This window comes from Mixophyes fleayi, chromosome 11 (genome assembly GCF_038048845.1).
Source record: "Mixophyes fleayi isolate aMixFle1 chromosome 11, aMixFle1.hap1, whole genome shotgun sequence".
Taxonomy (NCBI): domain Eukaryota; kingdom Metazoa; phylum Chordata; class Amphibia; order Anura; family Limnodynastidae; genus Mixophyes; species Mixophyes fleayi.
In genome coordinates this window covers 6,371,533-6,392,312 of record NC_134412.1, presented here as the reverse complement: position 1 = coordinate 6,392,312, position 20,780 = coordinate 6,371,533, and the positions used below count along the sequence as shown (strand labels likewise).

The 20,780-nt window shown below is 39.0% G+C and overlaps 1 protein-coding gene across 1 annotated transcript in view; it reads left to right on the top strand.

Moving 5' to 3' along the window:
• Positions 1-20,780, top strand: part of LOC142107573 (IgGFc-binding protein-like) — a 34,118-nt gene that overhangs the window by 11,354 nt on the left and 1,984 nt on the right. The window contains exons 6-20 of the mRNA XM_075191073.1: positions 136-734; positions 1,759-2,335; positions 4,276-4,865; positions 6,591-7,143; positions 7,781-7,986; positions 8,378-8,519; positions 10,259-10,587; positions 11,704-12,268; positions 13,881-14,479; positions 14,960-15,521; positions 15,795-16,390; positions 17,152-17,716; positions 17,811-18,010; positions 18,525-18,905; positions 19,542-19,825. Of these exons, the coding sequence (XP_075047174.1) occupies positions 136-734; positions 1,759-2,335; positions 4,276-4,865; positions 6,591-7,143; positions 7,781-7,986; positions 8,378-8,519; positions 10,259-10,587; positions 11,704-12,268; positions 13,881-14,479; positions 14,960-15,521; positions 15,795-16,390; positions 17,152-17,716; positions 17,811-18,010; positions 18,525-18,905; positions 19,542-19,825 (6,748 nt within the window). The remainder of the gene's footprint in view (positions 1-135; positions 735-1,758; positions 2,336-4,275; positions 4,866-6,590; positions 7,144-7,780; positions 7,987-8,377; positions 8,520-10,258; positions 10,588-11,703; positions 12,269-13,880; positions 14,480-14,959; positions 15,522-15,794; positions 16,391-17,151; positions 17,717-17,810; positions 18,011-18,524; positions 18,906-19,541; positions 19,826-20,780) is intronic.

Here is a 20,780-nt window from a genome sequence, read left to right as displayed (position 1 = left end):
CTCTATTAATTTTCTGTTGAGATAAGGATTGTTCTGTGAAAACAAGGATATATAGGGAGGTTGAGGAAGGGGAGGGGGATATATGTGAAATAAAATAATTGGTCATTTAGTAATAATTCTGATTTTTTTTATCAGCTATGGAATGCCCCGGTAACAGCACTTATAACGAAAGAGGTAGTGCTTGCCCTGCCACCTGCCAAGACCCACAAGCTCCATCCAAATGCTCTCAGCCCCCTATAGAAACCTGTGAGTGTATTTCAGGTTATGTAATGATTGAAGGGAGATGTCAGCCTAAAGAGAACTGTGGCTGCATTTATCAAGGGCTTTCATTAAGTCCAGGTGCCTCATTCTGGGATGATGCTCTTTGCAAGAAGAAGTGTATCTGCAATCCAGACACTCACAAAGTTGAATGTAACGTCACCAATTGTGCAAAAGGAGAACGGTGTTTGGTCAATGATGGTATACAAAACTGTTATGCAACCACCTACAGCACATGTTCAGCTTCTGGAGACCCTCACTACATTAGTTTTGATGACTTTCATTATGACTTTCAAGGAGCTTGCCAGTATCTTCTCTCTGGTCTCTGTAAACCGAAAAATAATTTGCAAGATTTCCAAGTCATTGTTCGCAATGAGAATCAAGGAAGTCTGGTTGTCTCGTATACCACTGCCGTAACATTCAAGATCTTTGAGAAAGAAATCCAGGTCCTCAGAGAATATCCAGCTCTTGTTTTGGTGAGTTCCAATTTTTAGTAAATGTGAAAATCTACTGTAAGGCAAAGCCCATATTATACATCTAACGAAAATCTGAAAAAAAAAAACCATTACGAGTCAATTACGAACTGCAAAGTGCAAGTCTTCAGCGTAATCAATCTTTTGCAACGCTCCACCCACGATTGCTCCCAGGTTTATGGGGAAGTGCACTGAGTTGCAGACCAAGATGGCAGCATTTGTGGGGTGCAAACATTCTCATTGGTTTATGAGAGGTGTTCAGTAGACAGAAGGAGTATGAATTAGGCGCATGGCTGAATAAAACCACCAGCTTAAGAAAAAAGAAAGTATAATACATTTAAAAAATAGCTAAGATGAGGAAACATAGAGACAGGTACTATCATACAATTTTGCTACAATAGGATTTTGGGGTCTTTCTACAAAGCGGCTCTTGTACATTAGTAATAACATAAACATTCATAAAAATGATTATTACAGAGAAACAAAGGTGGTTAAAATGAAATAATTTGCAGTCACACTGAGGGAAGTGTTAAGTTTTAAAACGTATCTGTTAGGGTTGAATTTAAATCTTAGACGAAGCACAAATGGCTCCATGGTTACAATGGCAGGACAAATGAAAAATTTCATAGCTGATGATAATAACGATATGATAAAACATATTGGGTATTGTTTAGATAAGGTAGTTAGGGAGGTATTAGATGTAGACCATATTTGCATTGCACAACAGACCAAACAATTTTTAAGGAGCATTTATTAGAAAAAACATTCTATTAGAATATGTTTTGTTGTATCAATTTGTTTCAAATATATCAGTATAAAACAACCAATTATTTCTTAAAGAATATAGAGAATTATGATTCAGAGTAAAAAATGGTTCTGAATGTGTAACCAATTGTATGGAGTGTGGACTCTACAGGAATGCATTGTTCATTCTGTTTACCTATGGAATTGAGCTTTGAAGATAATATTGTAAGATTTACACATTTAAGTTTGATATGATATTTAATTATGTATGTTCTCCTTACAGGTGGATGGAATAAAATCCAACCTACCATTGGCATTGAGGCCAAAACTTGGCAATATTGATATATACCAGTCCGGGAGACAGTGCGTAATTCAGACCAACACTGGGATCCGCGTGACCTTTGACTGGGAGGCACGAGTCGGAGTTACCCTCCCCTCTACTTATTTTGGATCCGTGTGTGGTCTCTGCGGCAACTTCAACAACAATTCAAAAGATGACTTGATTAACAGGGACGGCATTTTTCAGGCTAACATTTCGCTTTTCGGTCATAGTTGGAGAGAAGGTGAAAATGCCGATGCTTGCAAAATCGTCAAGGAAAGTAACTGCACTAATCTCCTAGCTTTAGAAGGGGAACAGAAGAAAAACCTGAAGGAGTGTGGAATGGTGCTGGACAAGAAAGGTCCTTTTAGAAACTGCCACGCCAAAATTGATCCCAATCCTTACTTCCAGGACTGCGTTTATGATATGTGCATATATGGAGAAAGGCAGGATCTTATATGCCGATTGTTGACTGGTTACACTGCTTCCTGTCAAGAAGCTGGAGCTCTTCTCTATGAGTGGAGGTCTGACATAGTTTGTCGTAAGTATAATTGTGATAAATGCCTACACTCTTTATAAGCGGGTTTGCAAACAGACATTAATATCATGGTCCTATAGGCTCATGAAGGACAGAGGAACCTCAGTTATAATTAGTCCAATACCATTACCACTGGATAAAGACATTTTAGCTAAATAGATTCACTTATATTATATTTAACATTTATCCGTTACGATGGTAGACTAACCACTTGGGAACATGATCGTTAATGTCCTTGGTGCCTTGCCTAGTGAACTTTATTTTTTTTACCCAACCTTTGGTGTAACTTTACCCTTGTTTCTTACCTAACAGCTCTGTTCCAACATTGATCACATTCTATGTATTCTCTATCAGGGCTGCCATCAGAAAGTGTGGGGCCTAGTACAAATGAATCCCCCCCCTCCCTCTTCACCGTACATGCTCAGTTCCTCTGCACAGTATGTGCCCCCCTCCCTCATCACATTAAATGCCCCCTCCCTCATTTCAGTACATGCCTCCAATGAACTTACCTTGTTCTTGACGCAATGTGGTGGTTCCTAGACTGGGTACTGCAGTAATGATGTCACCTCAGAGCGGTGCTCGCTCCCATCCAATCAGAGACTGGGAGCCATCAGATCATTGGATGAGAGTCATGGCTTTCAGGTTCAGGGAGCTGGTAGGGTCTGTTCAAGCCCCCTAGTCTGTCCAAGCCCCTTACAGCTCTATCGCCTCCACGCTTCTGATAGTGGCCCTGGGCTTTATATTATTGTGTTGTCACATCATAGAATATGATATTTTTGATTTAGAAAATGACAAAGGGGGACGGGGAAAGTTACTGCGTACAGTTACTTTAAGATCAATACTTTAAGATCAAATTGCAGCCAGGTTCAGAGCCAGGGAAGGGGATGAATAAACAGTGAATTCAAAGGTGTCAGTGTTCTCTGAGTCCCTTATTACTTTGTTATATTTATTCCTAACTTGTACTTAAGTCAATAAAAAGGAAGAAAAATCTTTAAGAATAACCGCTGCTTTATACAACTGCTCTAAGTACACAGTTAAAAATAACTCCTAAAAGCTAAATTAGAAGAAAATGATCTCATTGTATTGATATTTAAATATTTTTATGATTAAAACCTCATTAGTTATTAAAAATAAAATATAATATAGTAATTATTTTTTGCATAATGGTTCTGTTAAATCCATGATTTTTTCTTTTACCTCTTTAATCAATAACTAGTGCCCCACTGCATCATTTTATTTTTTACAGTTGTTTCTTCAGAGATTAGTGACTATAATTAGAGATGACTGAATAATTCAAATTGGTTCGTAAGTTGATCAAACTGGGCAAGTTCGAGGGCCGCAAACTTGCTCGTTTTACAAACGACCAGTTTCACCTTGTTCGACTGCTGTAGATGATTAGTTACTGTTCACCACCCGCGTTCTCAGTTCGAACTTTATATTTTGCATTTGTGGTGACGATACGCGTTCAAAATTTATAGTTCTTAATGACACTAAATTAAACTATATAAAGTTGCCAGCTCCAATGGCTACATTTTAAATTATTTTCAACCGGTTTTCATTCATTTTAACAGCAAAAAATGACTATATTTGAGTTCAGAGTTTGTTGTTTGCAGAGAAACACCATTACAAATACTATACAATGTAGCCATTAAGATCAAACATGTTTAAACAAGCCTGAACACATTCAAACCTGTTCACCTTACTCAAGTTACGCTCAAGTTTTTAGATGGATCTAAAGTTTGAGAACTTATCTAAAACTTTAGAACCAGTTTGACAAACCAGTTCAAAAACACTTTTGAGCATCTCTACTCATTATAACGTGACACTTCCAATGACACCTCTACCTTGAAAAGCCACTCCATCCGTATATTTTAAGATTGAGAAATACTAAAAGTTTAATTATTCATTTCAATGTAAATTCTAAATTTCTGTCTTTTTCGCAGCAATCTCCTGTCCTCTGAACAGCAAGTACAACATATGTGCCAGTGGCTGCCCTTCCACCTGTCTCTCCATGACGATGTCCTCAAAGTGCAATGCTGGGTGCAATGAAGGTTGTGAGTGTGCGAGCGGCTACGTTCGTAGTGGTAGCGAGTGCGTTCCTTTGTCCCAATGTGGCTGTCTGTACAATGGTCAATATTTCAAACCTGGTGACATCTTCTACCCAGAAAACACTTGTGAGAAGAAATGTTCATGCACCGGTGGTGGGGCCGTTAGCTGTGTGCCTGATTCTTGTGGTCCCTACGAAGAGTGTAGTGTCGTGAATGGGATACAAAGCTGTAACCCTGTGGGGACCTCCGTGTGCTCGGCAATTGGAAAAACAAGCTACAATACGTTTGATAATTTTGGGTATGACTTCAGTGGAAACTGTTCTTATATATTGGCGATGACCTGTCTAACCGAGGGATCCAAGTTGACTCCATTTCTTGTCCAAATGAGCAATCTCGAAAACGATGTGTCAGCCAATAAGAATATTTGGCTGGAGGTCTACAATTATACCATCGCTATTTTCCAAGGACCACAAAACACAATCAAAGTAAGATAATGTCCTGTATTATTTTTCTCAGCTTTTAAGAACATTTGTAATCTTTTTACTCAAAGTAAATGCATGTTACTTATTATTATTATTATCCTTTACTTATATAGCCTTTCACTAAGAATGTTTAATCATCTGTAGGCTCCTTGAATCAGTGGAGCACACAGTCTAAATTCTCTACCACATAAACACAGATATACTTACTAGGGTCAATTTTACCGCAAGCCATTATCAGGGCCGTCTCTTCCATTGGGCACGATGGGAAGGTGCCCGGGGGCCCTGCAGGCAAGGGGGGCCCGTCCGAATTCTAAATTAAATTACTTACCTTGCGGTCACATCAGCGGTGATCCGGCTCCCTCCCTGGTCCCCTCTTCCGTGCTGTGCTCGCAGTAAATGCTAGGCGTGGCGCCCAGCATTCACTGCAACCACAGCACGGAAGAGGGCAGAAGAGACTCAGCGGCGCAGAAAAAAGAAGAGGATCGGACTTAAGGTAAGTTAAGGGGGCCCCTATATATATATATATATATATATATATATATATATATATATTTTAGGGGCCCGGTACACTGCATTGCCCGGGGGCCCATAAAGTTGTTAAGGTGGCCCTGGCCATTATTGTTTGGACTGTAGGAGAAAACCTTGACACTTGGAGGAAACCCATGCAAACTGGGGAGAACATGACACAGATTGTACCCTGATATTGTTAAGGCTCCCAGTATGAATACAACAGAAAGTATTGGTAGTTACTGCAATGAGCAATGATTGGGGCGGGTATGTAAAGCAGTGGAGCAGGTGCAGGTAATGATCAGGGAAGGAGGTTTAATGCCTGCAGGCAAGGTGGAAATGTCCAATGGCAAAACAGCAGCACCTCTGGTAGCATAGAGGTACTGCAGTCCAGATGCAAATTAGGATCAGAGTACTTACAATTATCTTCTTATTCTGTATTTCATAACCTCTGGGTTGGGCCCAAAATATTAGTCACAATGCCAGTTGGGGTGGATCCCAATGACCATCTCTTTGCAAACCTAAGTTTTAGCAACATTATACATCAGGTCTGTCCATCTGGGGGCGGCTTTCGGATCAAATGCAGCCCTCCAAGGCTTTTTGGCTTCCCTCAACTTCTCTGACAACAATTTTACATACATATATTTTTTAGCAGTATTCAACCCACAAGCACATTATTATATGATAAGTGCGTCCTTGTCTGTGTAATATTTGGGTAGCACTGATATTCAATTTATACAAAGTAATTAAAGGGATATCCCCAGCCGAATCAAAATATTGATTGAGAATTTACAGGAACTACAGGAGCAGTGAGTTATACCTGGGCAAAGAGGGCATAACATGAATGGATATGAGCATTACCAAGTTGATCACAATTGTGTCTCTCTATCGGGGCAGGTACACTGATTCCAAGCCTATAAACTTCCTTTCTCCGCTACTTTTGAGCCTCTGGTCAATCTCAATAAATAAAGCAATACAGCTCATGCATGAGCCCCTTTAAGAAGAACATAAATTCAGAATTGAACCAGATTTACATAATTTGGATGTGAATGAAAAACATTAAAATCTGACTATATAGTGGCAAAATATTACAGTCTTATCCAGTCTTATTTATATTATTTTATAATCAAGCAGCAAAATACACAGTAACATTATGTTTTATCAATATGAAATATAGAAATATATGTTTAATTTACATTATTTATAACATTCTTCATATAGGTAAATGACATACTTCGAAATCTCCCTTTCGAACTGGAAGCCGGTAGGCTGAGGGCCGACTATCAAGGTGGAGGAATTGTCCTTAAAACCGACTTTGGCTTAATCATAACGTCTGACAACGCCATTCATATCACTGTGCCCGGGAACTATCACAACCAGACATGTGGTCTATGTGGAAACTACAACGATGACATCAAAGATGAATTTAGTCCGTATGACGATGACGTTGTATCGTTTGCCGAATCTTGGATCGATTCAGATGAGTTCTGCATTACAAAGGAAGTCTGTAATGTAGGGAACCAAACATGCCCCGACTGCCCCAAATCTATACAAAAAATATACGCTGGGGAAAAATTCTGTGGTATTCTTACTGCCCCAAGCGGCCCATTCGCACCCTGTCACAGTACCGTTGATCCTACTGTGTATCTAAATAGCTGTGTTAATATTCTGTGTTCAAAGACTGGAGAGCTTTGTCCCATCCTTCAAAGTTATGTCAAAGTTTGTCAAGGTGCTAATGTGATTATGAAGCCATGGAGGTCACCAAGTTTTTGCCGTAAGTATTATATTTTTCGCGGTTGTTCATTGCTAGAATACGATACAAGTTAGGCCTTCACATGTATCCAAAATATTAACTCGTATTAATCAGCCGGTTGTACATAATTCCATGGCTGCTTCTCAAGTAGATATATATGCAAGAAGTATAGGTCACTGACCGGTTCTCAATAAACCATAATTTAGTTATTCAATACAGAATAAGAAACACCAATTCCTCAGTGACCAAGGTAAAAGACTTCCAGACCAATGGCTGTTTCACACCATCAAATGGCTCATCCAATCCTGGACAGGGAACATAATTTATATCCAGTTTTGGAGTGGATCATATATGGAATATCCAATCAAAGATAGTATCACAAACTAGTGATGAAAAGTTATATAAACATGGCATTAACTCATTGTGTGGATCACTGTTAGAATATGCAATCCTAGATATGCAAGGAAGCTAACCAACCTTTTTACCAAACTGCCTTCTGTTGACAAATATAATTTAATCCAATATACAACTTGACTATTACTTACGTTTTATATTGTATATCGTGTAGATATATTTTGGGTTTGGAAGGTGTTTTAGCATATATTAAATAGCAGATTTCTATGTTCTACTCTAATAAGTTTCCATTCTGAAATTCTAGCATACACCTGCTCGGAGGAACACAGTCATTATGAGTTTTGCGCAGATGTCTGCTCCACCAGCTGCTCCTCTCTCTATGACATCGCCAGGTGCCCAACAACCTGCTCAGAAGGCTGCCAGTGTGATTCTGGTTATTTCTTCCAAAACGCTCAGTGTGTGACCCCCGACTTTTGCAACCGATGCAGCTTGAATGCAACATTTTATACGGTAAATAGGCTCACGGGCAAAATAAATTAACCCATTGACACAGGATCAAAAGACATATTACATCCAAAATCATAAAATGTATTGAGTTTTTAAACACTTTTTGCTATGGCATTATCTATTCATGCATAACTATGATTGATTGAGAAAAAGTCTTCCTACTTTTAGACAGTAACAAGTAAAGCAGCTCTGATTTAACTTCATTATGTCACCAAAGTGTGGACTTTTTACGGTTGCATATTGAGAAAACTGTGTTTGTGGTTTATATTTTATTGTATATACTCATATATTTGTCACTATAATGTACCTTTTTGTTTAATTTTGAAATATATTCCTGTTGTATAAGCACAGTAGATATCTATATCAATTACTTTTGTTTTTTTCTTTTTGGTAGACAAATGAAACAGTCATTTCAGAGGACTGCAGCCAGGTGTGCACTTGTAATTCTCATTACACGATGGACTGCCAACCCTACAGCTGTACCCCCGATGAAATTTGCAGGGTCCTAGATGGAAAAGTTCAATGTGTTAATAAGGGTAAGCACACTTAATACTGGCTGTGCATGTGTAACAACACTTTAGTACAAATACCACTAAAGTCTTACTACATTTACAGTTGGACGCAATTTCGATCTTAAATGCAGGAGTAAGTTGCACATAAAAAATGACGCATTGTACTGAAAATGTTGAATATGATGCAACTCAGCTGATGGTCATTATTATCAGCTCATAACTTACACCAGGGGTAAAGAATCCGCAACACCGCAACAGGTGTAGCTGCATCTACGTCCAGGTCTACATCAGTCGCAGTTACTTGAATACGCCTTTATTGTGCGTGCACACCCCTTGCTTCACTCGATTGGCCTATATAAGCGCAAAGAGTCCAATATGCAAGATGTGGTTGACACTATATACAGACTATAGCATAAATACATATTATCTGTATCTGTTTCTTGTAGTTGCTTCCCTAATTACACATATATCGACCTGGATAATCTTTTTCTGCGGACTGTATCTTGGGTAGCATAGAAGGCTGAGGGTAGCGATGATAACCTATTTTTTTCCAAACGGGGGGTAATGATTTTTCTATATTTTTAAAGAATTATTGTTATTTATTAACTTAGCTGCTCCACATTAAGGAAAGCAATTTTTTTTATTGATTAAAGGAGTAGAATTCATTACAAACGACATTTATGAAAAGAATTATGAAATCTGATGTGATGAAAAAGGGTGTTTGTTGGTGGTAATAGCTAATTAAATGTTTAATAAAATGTTGATAACTGGGCAAGAGAAATGTCATTTGGGGGTAAATTTCTCAAGCTGTTGGTCTGATAAAGTGGAGATGTTGCCTATAGCAACCAAGCAGATTCTCGTTATCATTTATTTAGTGCATTCTACAAAGTTACATCTAGAATCTGATTGGTTACTATAGGCAACATCTCCACTTTTTCAAACCTGAAGCTTGATACATTTACCCCTTGGTATCTCGTGCTTTATTGAGTTCAAAGCCATATTTTTACTTTCCACCGGGATTCACAAATATCTCTCCCTAAAGATCATTTACAAAAGTCATGTGGACATAAGAAGCTTTACAATTTTGCAGAGTTACAGTGTTTTTCAGGGGTGGAAGTATAGGGGGTGTGGCCTCTACCATCATCATTTATTTATATAGCGCCAGCATATTTCATAGCGCTTTACAATTATGAGCAAACACAGTGATAAAACAATACTGGGTGATACATACAGAGAGGTAAGAGGGCCCTGCTCGCGAGCTTACAATCTATGGGACAATGGGAGTTAGATGCATGAGGTTAAGTGCTACATATTGCATATGAGCACCGGAGGTGAGGGGTGCTTGGCCATATTGCTTTGCACTCCCTTCCAAGGCCCTACTTATTCCCCATACCTCATACAATAGAGCGGAGCCCTCTTCCGAGTATACAACAGTCCAGACCACCGCATGCCCAGAAGAGACCCTTACTCTGCTCTATTCAGGCCACTACTGAAATATTCTATGGTGTTTAGCAATGCAATGTTCCACCCCTGGTATTTGTTCACTATCACACTTATAGGAGCGCACCTCAATACAGGTTTTGGGAACTGCATCGGATCTGCTCCTACTTTTTCCTGGTTCATAGTAAACAAAACGGAAGCACCACTTCAAAGACCCCCTTTCTACAATTTTAGGAAACAAGTGGATTTGGGATTTTAGCCCCCCACTACCATAAATTATAATTAAGTTATTTAATTTTGGTTGACCTTGATTTGTTTTCTAGATCCATGTAAGCCAATAACATGCAGGAATAAAGAGCATTGTGAAAATATTGATGGAAGTCCAGTTTGTGTACCTGACTTTACAAGTTCTTGCACCGCATGGGGAGATCCTCACTTCACAACCTTTGATGGCTATAACTTTGACTTCCATGGCACCTGCACTTATATTCTGGCTGCGTACATTGGTTCTGATACAACGTTGGAGTATTTCCGAATTGAGGAAAAGAATGATAATAGAGGAAGTCCAACATCCTCTTCTGTCAGATTGGTCAATGTCTTTGTTTATAACTTTAACGTTTCTATCCTGAAAGATGAAGTCGGACAAGTTCGGGTGAGTAACTGCTATTCTGTAATAAATGATGATGAAGAAAGTATTTTTTTTTATTTTGTTTAAGCATACGTCCAAAAAAATACCATTTGCCATGCAGAATTGTTACTTATTTGTATTGTTAAATTGTGTTTACAAGAAATAGTCTTATTTATTTATCAATTAACATTCTTTAACATGTTTCCAACCATTAAAATGAGACTGCACAGGCTGCCTAGATGTCATCTGCATTAACATTTTCTCCAGGACAAACCATGTTACAATGCGAGGGGTACAAATTAGATTATTATTTTTCACATAAGTGAAATACTGGCTGTTTTTTCATGTAGTACACAAGTGCTTGATAGCTTTATTTTTATATTGAAATTTAAAGTAGATCTAGAACATGCCCTATCATAACTATGAATCTGTCCCCACATTTTACATTTACCTTCCTCCTCCAATGCAACAAAGCTTTGTCAAGGTGCAAAATTATTCCTTTCTTTGCATTACTGTCCATAATGAATTAGGCCCTAAAAGTCTTGTCTGTCACCAACAGCTAAGTGAATCAAGAATTGGTGGCAGAAACTATGTTATTTGTTTCCTTTAAGATAGGTCGCAACGCATATCGGTCAAAATAAATGCTATGTATTGTCCCTTCTTTTTAACAGGAAATCATGTGATGTCAATGAAGTGAGATCACAGGGCTTCATTAAGTACTCGATCAGGTCTATTTTTGCTCACTAGCACAACTAGATTGATTTACAATGAACTGTCATAAACAGATATTTACTGTAATAAAATCAAATCATATCTTTACAGGGAAAAACAAAAATAAAATGTTTGTATACTAAAAATATATATTTGTCCATGCAGTGCTGACGAATGGTCAAGGTCATTGGTAATAGTGGGAAAATATTGTAACGCAACTCATGTGATTTGCGTTATATAAATGGAGTTTACAAGCATGATGTTTATTTTCTGGAAGTTATCGAAAGATAATTAATAATTGGCTTATTTAACATTCATAATAGCACTTGACAACAATGTGGGCTATGGTAGAATGCCTTTTTCATGGCAAATCACACGACAAATTTACCTTGTATTCCTAACATGAATCATTTCTTCTTTAATTTCTAGGTAAATGATGAAACTGCAAACCTCCCTCTGAGTTTGCTAAATGGCAAAATCACTGTAACATACAGCGGAGTTTATGCTGTCCTGAAAACTGACTTTGGCCTTCAGGTCTCCTATGACTATAACTGGCATGTAGATATCACAATCCCCAGCAACTATTTTGCAAGCACTGGTGGCCTTTGTGGAAATTTTAACGGTAATCCTCGTGATGACAAGATGTCACCTGACAATGAACAATTAACTGTGATCACAAAGTGGGCAAAATCCTGGAAAGTCATTGAGGATGATGCCTTCTGCTGGGACAGCTGTCAAGGCGACTGTCCGGAATGCAATGAAACCGAGAAGACCTTCTATGAAGGAGAGCAGTTCTGTGGAGTCATCGAGGCTGACAATGGACCTTTCAATGAGTGCCACGCCACCGTCAGCACATCCATATTCTTTAACAATTGTGTAAAAGATGTTTGCAGCCATAATGGGGTGGGCCTCTGCCAAGCTTTTGAGGCCTATGCCGCAGCCTGTAGAAAGCAAGGCGTTGAACTCCCGGGCTGGAGAAATGTTACAGCATGTGGTGAGTTAATATTGTGGAATTTTGTTATGAGAATCAGTCAACTCATTTTTGGTTATAGCAATTTCTGAATTATCGTCAAGCAAATCAAGTCCTGGGATTGTTCCAGTTTCATCTTGTTTATCGACAGAAGTAGAAAAATCTTCTCTCTTTACCACAGACTTATCTTTCTCTGTTTCCTGCCTCTCCCAGTATGAACCAGTGGACTAGGGCTGTGAGTCAAAAGAGATACATCTCCTGAAATTCAGCTCTCCAAAATATGTTACTATGATATTGAGCCAATAGTACTTATTTTGCCCAATTGATTCAAAAATCTTTTAGCTCTGATTCAAAAATAAGACATAAATAACATGTATTTATTTACTTATTTACATAAATTTACTTCAATGTTTATGAAGTAAAATAGGCAACTATATACAAAATAATGTTTGATTAAGAAAAACACTAAACTGGTTTGCTTGGAAATTTATTTGTGATACCCCATATGGTTAAAAACTGATAAATTCTAAATTTTACCTTGATAGTTTGGTTATATCTAGCTATGAAAGGAGAACTTTAAGTGTAATGGACATCTTTAGTTTCTGCTAATGGATAAAAGAGTAAAATAGCAGAGGTAAGTTGGTAAATGAAACTAATTATAACACAGAATTCATATAAAGTATGGGAAATATAATGTGCTACCTAGCTGTCTCATTCCCTATACTTTACATTTAGGACCTCATTTAGAGTCGGACGCAAAGTCCGTTTAAGAAGTGTAGGAGAGGGAGTGTGCCACAGCTCGGTAGGGTATTACGAATGGCAAGCAATCCCAGTTACATCCCACACGTAATACCCTATCGAGCTGCGAGCAGTTCCTGCAGCTAGCTAAAGCTTGTGCCACCTAATTCCTGCCGCACAGCTTTTGCCCTGCTTTGGCGTGTGTTGCGTCTGCGCCTCACTGCGACTAGGATGTATTTACATGGTCACGTCTTCACAAATCCGTGTTCCTCCCATTCTCTCGTAGTGAGTCGCAAGCTGTCACAAGTGTTAATTGCGTCCATGATGCAGGCGGATTTGGTGCTTTCTGCACATGCGTTTTAGGGCTAGATTTACTAAACTGCGGGTTTGAAAAAGTGGAGATGTTGCCTATAGCAACCAATCAGATTCTAGCTGTCATTTTGTAAAATGTACTAAATAAATGATAGCTAGAATCTGATTGGTTGCTATGGCCAACATCTCCACTTTTTTAAACCCACAGATTAGTAAATATATCCCTTAGTGTTTTTTTGCTGGAAGCGCCTAAAATGGACTTTGCGTCCAACTCTAAATGAGGTCCTTAATGTACTTAATGTAGCCACCCAATACAAGTTACTTTTATTTGCTAACTTCTCAGCACTAGATGTATAAAATGATACAGATGATGCAAAGACTCAAAAGCAGATATTACATAATATGAAAAATGACGGAACAAATGATAGAATAGAGAGTTAACACGGAATAATTTAATGTGTGCATTATGTAAACATGCATTACTAATAATCCATATGAAATACATAAATTTGTTAAGTAAAACTTAGACATTTATGGTTAAAGGAAAAAAATTATTGACTGTAATTTATATTTCAACTTTTGCCAGGTATGATCTGCTCTGAGAACAGTAATTATGAGTACTGTGCCAGTGCTTGTCCTGCTACCTGCCGTGACAAAACCTCTCCAGACCGGTGCACGGAACCCTGCGTAGAAGCGTGTCAGTGTGATGACGGTTACGTTTTCAGTGCCGACAAGTGTATCGATGTCACAACCTGTGGTTGCTTCTATAATAACCTGTATTACAAGCCCAACCAGGAGTTTTGGTCTGATGATAAATGTACCGTCCACTGCAAGTGTGACCCCACGTTGGGGGTGGTAGTGTGCACGGACCAGAAGTGCCCAGATAAAGAAGTATGTATGTTAAAGAATGGAATCAGGGGCTGCTATCCGGTCAGTTACTCCACATGTGTCAGCTCTGGAGACCCTCACTACACCACTTTTGACGGAAAGAAGTACGACTTCATGGGCACCTGCATCTATGAAATGTCTGGAGTTTGCACCTCGGATCCCAAACTTATACCTTTCCAAGTCAAGGTTCAAAATGAGAAGAGGGGTAGCAAAGATGTTTCCTATACAAAGTCTGTGACCTTAGAGGTATACAACCAGAGCATTACTTTAACCAGAGACCATCCACATAGGATTTTGGTAGGTAGTATTCTATGTATTGTTTCCTACACCATTCATGTCATTAGCACTTCAACCTTAACCATTCCTTGATAGAACAAATCATGGCACTAATGTAACAATGTACCAATTCCCATAATAGTGTTGACACAAGGGGAATAGTTCAATAAGTCTGTGGGTGATCACATAATTTGTGTGAGCGGTATTGTCAATAAGCAGACTGTGTAAGTCAGGTTGTTTTAGCTGGTTTAAGTTTTGGGGTACAGTAAACTATACAATCTTTTGCATTATGTCGGTAAAAGATCTGAACAAAATATATTGATTGGTCATAGTTCATATGCCTTCTATGGTGATTACGTGATTGTCAACAGCGTAAAACAATCGCTGGATATCTTTTGGCGTTAGGTATCAATGTGTTCGTATACGGCAACACGTGTTGACCTGGCTTATTGGGGTTATCATTCTACATTTGCTCACAATTATCTGATGTTACATTTTTAGGTCAATGGAGTTGTCGATTATATACCTTGGTCACTGAATTCCAAAAAAATAAAAGCATTTATGAACGGAGAACATGCCTTTGTCCGGACTGATTTCGATGTTACAGTGAATTACAACTGGGATAATTATGCCCGCGTCATGGTGCCTAATACCTATGCTGACAGTCTTTGTGGTCTATGTGGAAACTTCAATAATGACCCAAGTGATGACTTGACCCCAAAAGACGACACAGCAGACGGAATTAAGTTTGAAGACAGGTATAAGGTGGGTGAAACTCCTGGATGTGCAGGAGGATGCCACGGAGAATGTCCCCAGTGCAGTGAAGAAGAGACATTAGAGTACTCGAGTGAGACGTATTGCGGCATTATCATCAAGAAGGATGGACCTTTCAGCAAATGTTATGGGACCATTGACCCAACATCATATTTCACTGACTGCGTGTTTGATAGTTGTCAGTATCAAGGGCGATACACTGTGGTCTGTGGAGCCATCGCCAGATATGTTGCAGAGTGTCAAGAAAATGAGATCGAGATTGAAGAATGGAGGAAATATACTAAGTGTGGTAAGTGATGCTACAAACTGTTTAAACCATTAAAATTATAGCCATCTGCTATTAACAACAGTCTTATAAGTGCGATAATTATAATTTACCCATACATTGGTGAAGCAACCAGATCATTTGTCTGATAGACTTGGTAATCCAAATCAGGCTTTAGTTGGATTTGCTGGTCATTGTGGTGAAACGTTGGCCATCCAAATTGCAGAATTCGTGGACAGCTTAAAGGTCAAAACCACTAGCTGAGAAAAAACACATGTTCTCTTCTCTGTCTTACAGACCCATCCTGTTCCCCGAACAGTCACTATGAGCTTTGTGGACCTGGTTGTCACACTACATGTTCAAACATTAACTCTGTTTCTGACTGCGGGAAGACCTGTACTGAAGGATGTTACTGTGACAGTAACTTTGTGCTCAGTGGAGATACCTGTGTTTCCATTTCTGAATGTGGTTGTGACTTCAATAACACCTACTATAAGAAAGGTGACACATTTTATTCTGAAGAACAGTGCAATGACCGATGTCAGTGCATGGACAATGGAGAAGTTCAGTGCCAAGCAGCGCCTTGTGGCCCCAATGAAGAGTGTACGTTGGTCAACGGAGTCATCGGTTGTCAATCGAAGATCACGGGCACTTGTCTTGGGGCTGGAAACAGTCACTTTGTTTCCTTTGATGGCCTTAGCTACACCTTCCAAGGATCATGTTCCTACATTCTGGCTGAAGTCTGCAGTGAAAACTTAGAACTGGGGAACTTTTCAGTTGTCGCTGAGAGTGGAAGCTTTGGAGAAAATCACATATTTGGAACAGGTGCACTGACAGTGAATGTATATGAATATAAGATTACCATGGAGAGAGGGACTCCGTGGGAAGTGAAGGTGAGTTAATAATGATAATGAGCTTCAAAAATACATATTTTGGATAGACAACAAGAATAATCAAAATGTATCAAAAATATAACATCCCTCAGTGGGAAAAAGCATTGTCCAATATTGGAGACATTAGACTTGAGGGGACATTATTTTTCCCTCCTAATTCGGAACCTCTCAGGAAATTCTTCAGAAGTGTGGGGAGAAAATGTAAAAGATTTCTACTGCAGGATAGAAACTTAAAAGTGTAAATGCTTCATAGACCTTAAAATATGATGGCACTTTTCAATTTCCATCTAAAAAAATAGCTACAAAATATTTTCAGGTACTCTTTTTAAACTTGTTTTAAAGGATTTTTTTCAATCGATAATTTGAGTGTATTGACTTTATAAGGCTTTTTGAAATTGTAACTGAATATATTGCCGTAACTTTCTTTGTTTAATAGCCGTGTCTTCATTTTATCAGGCAAAGCTGCTTGTTTCCAATCCTCTTTCATACGTTCCAACTCTACCGGGCTCTCCCTATTGTATACTATCATATCCAGTAGCTTTGTAAGGTATTAGAAGGCAATAGAAATACAGCTATATCTGATAATATAAAGATACAAGGCTAGAAAGCATAGAAAGGACATAGAAAAAACATGATGTTAATGTACTTGTTAAAGTAGAATGAGGACACTGGGAAGCAAATACATTTAAGCCATCTAAGATGGAAAGCCCCTTTAAAGTGATCATAATTTTAATAATATATGTTTCACATTTTCTTTCCAGGTTAACGAGGAGAGTCACGTTTTGCCTCTTGTTTTGGAGGATGGAAAGATCCATGTCAATCAGGAAGGTGCTAATATAGTACTACAGACCGACTTTCAGCTGCTTGTACTGTACGATCTAGTAAACTCCATTCATATTACAGTCCCCGGTGTGTATCAAGGTGCCATGTGTGGTCTGTGCGGTGATTTCAATGGTCAGTCCAACGATGACCTCCGACTGCCATCTGGGCAGCTGTCCGCTAGCGTTGAGGAATTTGGGGCAGCTTGGAATGCAAACACAGAAGAGGTAGATTGCAGCTGTAAAGAGAATTGCAAGGGTTGTGATGACTTGAGGGCTGCCATCTTCAGTCGAGATGAAGCATGTGGACTCTTGCTTGCTGAAAAAGGGCCGTTTGCTGATTGCTTTGGCCTAGTTAATGCCACTGATTACTTCGACCAATGTCTGTTAGATATGTGTGCAAGTGATGGTCAAGCACAGATCCTATGTGAGAGCCTTCAGGCATACGTAACTGCGTGCCAGGCTTCCGGAGCCACAATTAAATCCTGGAGGTCAGAGAGTTTCTGCCGTAAGTACTGTTATGTTCTGCTAATGATGAAGGCCTATAGTGTATATGAAAGTAGCAGTAGCATTGCATTAATGGTCATACTTTTGTCTCACAGCACTGGAGTGTACAGACAACAGCCATTACGAGTTGTGCTCTCGCACATGTGACGTGACGTGTTCTGGAGTCATAGCACCTACCGTTTGCACTGGAAGATGTACAGAAGGTTGTGACTGTAATGAGGGATATCTGTTTGATGGTGGTCGTTGTCTGTCCATGGATAAATGTGGATGTTTTCACAATGGAATATCCTATACTGTAAGTTCTTTCTACCAGTCAAATCACTTTAACATAATTTTTATTGTTTTTATGGGGAGAGATAGATTAAAAATACACAATCAGTATAATACTCAGCTACATCATTGAAGACAAGTCTCTGGCTATGTCTAATTAGCAGAAGTCTTTAGAAAACTTTGACTATGTAGTCAACAATGAGGCACCACTGGAAGTTCACGATGCATTCACAATAATTGACAGATATGTTTTGGTCAGTACCGCAAAGACAAACCTTTCTAAATATTGCTACTCTTAAAAAATTTGGGAACTTTTCTTTTCCTTAACTCATATAAAATCGTTTGATTTTGTCCGTCTGGGTTGGAAGTGTCTCTAAATCGATTTTCAGTTTTGAATGTTTTTATGCAAAGTATGTCTAATAAGAATGAAGAGTGGACCTCTCAAGAAAAACTCCAAAATGTTACATTCTAGACTTTCCTTGCTTATTAGACCTGTGTATTTGTTAAAAAAAAAGTAATTTAAGTTTATTCTTTTACAGTTTGGGGAATCAATTTTGTCACAAGGCTGCAACCAACTCTGCACATGTCAAGATGGCGGTGCTGTTGTGTGCAGTGACTACAGCTGCTTAGATACCGAGTATTGTGGCCTACAGGAAGGAAAACGAGGATGTTTTGAAAAATATGGCACTTGTACCCTTAGTGCTAAGGGCAGCCTAATATCATTTGACAAGTTATCAGGCTCTGTTGCGGCTGGCAACACATTTGACCTTGCCTCTCTGTGCGACACTGACGCCGTCTCATGGTTCCGACTGGTTGTGATTACCCAAGATTGCCTAAGCGATGATGAATCTCCACTTTCTGCAGTTCATGCCTATTTCCACGATGTCTCCATTGCTGTAAATCTCAATGGAAAGGCCTGGGTAAGACCCACACCTTACCCATGGGGGTGTATGTTGGAGATAAGTGATAAAAAGTGTAAATTGGGGCAGAAGGACACCTCTTAATTTTGAGATGTTAAAAATGAGTTTTATAAGAAATGTGCATGACCTATATCTGCATTACTTGCTTTAAACCAGTGGATCCCAAACTTTCTTCGTTCAAGGCACCTTTAGGTTCTCCATAATATTTTCAAGGCACCCCTAAGCCAAAATAATTACCAAGTAGTCAACCACCTTGCTTACCACCAGCCCTGGCCACGGCACCCCAGGGAGGTCGCCTCAGCACCCACTTTGGGAACCACTTCTTTAATCATTGCTCATGCTCTGAAGCCACACCTTCAGAGCTTGTCACCGGTGTATATGATGAGTGAACATTCTTGGGCGCACTCCTTTTGTAAATCTTCCTCTCTTCATTGAATAAATTGTTCTTTAGTCTGATGAAGGACCTCTGCTATTCGTTTTGAGTAAATAATTTTTCTGTAAAATGTCCTATTCAATAATGATAAAATACAATGTACATATTTTAGGTTATTATGTGGTTAAAATGACTATGGGAGTGACGTGAAACAGGTAACCTTTTGCGTTAACCCATTAAGTAATTTGTTGCTTGCGTTCTAGGTGAACGGAAGGCCAGTTAGTCTTCCTTACGCAGCCAGCAATGTGAACGTAGAGTCCACAGATGAAGGAGTACTGATAAGAAGTGGTGAAGACATGGAGTTTAGAATGACCAAGAATGGAGACCTGATCCTCAATGTGAACCCGAAATTCTCTGGGTCCACGTGCGGGGCTTGTGGGAATTTTAACAGGAAAAAGTCTGACGATCTTCAGGATCCCAGTGGAAAGATTGTTTCAAGCTTTTCTCAGCTTATTGCATCTTGGAGAGCCAGAGATTTTGTCAGATGGTAAGAGTCCTCTTTTATCTCCTCTGTCCATAGGAAAATATTCACCAGAGTTCTCCGTTTCTTGGGAAGAAATCCATAAAATTGGTTAGTAAAAGTATCTGTGGCAATTTCCTTGTAAATCTTATATCAATACACCAACATTTTGCATCTCACACAACTATAACCCATGATTCAATGGTGCTCTTTTGTTACCCAATGACCTCAACAGTTATGACCCCTATCCAAATGCATTAGCTGTGTGTACCAGAACACTATTATTATGATAGAGAACAGTACATACAATATAGTTCCCAGATATCCTTATGAAGATTTGGTACTTACACATCCTTACACTTGTGGAGGCGGAACGTGGGGGCATGCAAATGCAGACAGAGTACAGTAAGGTCATGTTTGTGGCCATATATACAGTAATGTCATCTGGATATGCTGATCTCATCAGTGGTAGCTCTGCGTGTGTGACATAAATTCTGTAAATAGTTGACCATCCTTGCAAAAGTTATGTAGAGATCCGTCCATAAACTAAAATTAACAACAAAACTACTATATGGTATGTCTAAAATCCCGATTGACAATCATTGTTTAACAAATAGGTAACAGGCATACATGGACAATACAGTTAAAAGATTGTCCCAAATATAAACAAAAAATCCCATTGGAAATGACAGGTAACGCCATCCTGAGATGACGTTACCTGTCAGTGGAATGCGAAGCTTATCAAAGCTTCATGCATTGCAGAACACCGCAGTCCCCATAGTAATCTATGGGGACTGTGATGCTAAACAGTGTTTGCCTAAAAGGAGGAGATTACTGTGAAATCTCCTCCGTTAGGCAGTTAATCCATAGCAAATTTACTTAAAAGATGCGGGAACAGCCGTTTCAGCATCTTCAAGTGGATTTTAGCTTGATGCATAGACCCCATAGTGTTTATTGCTACTATTGGATGCTTATATGTAAT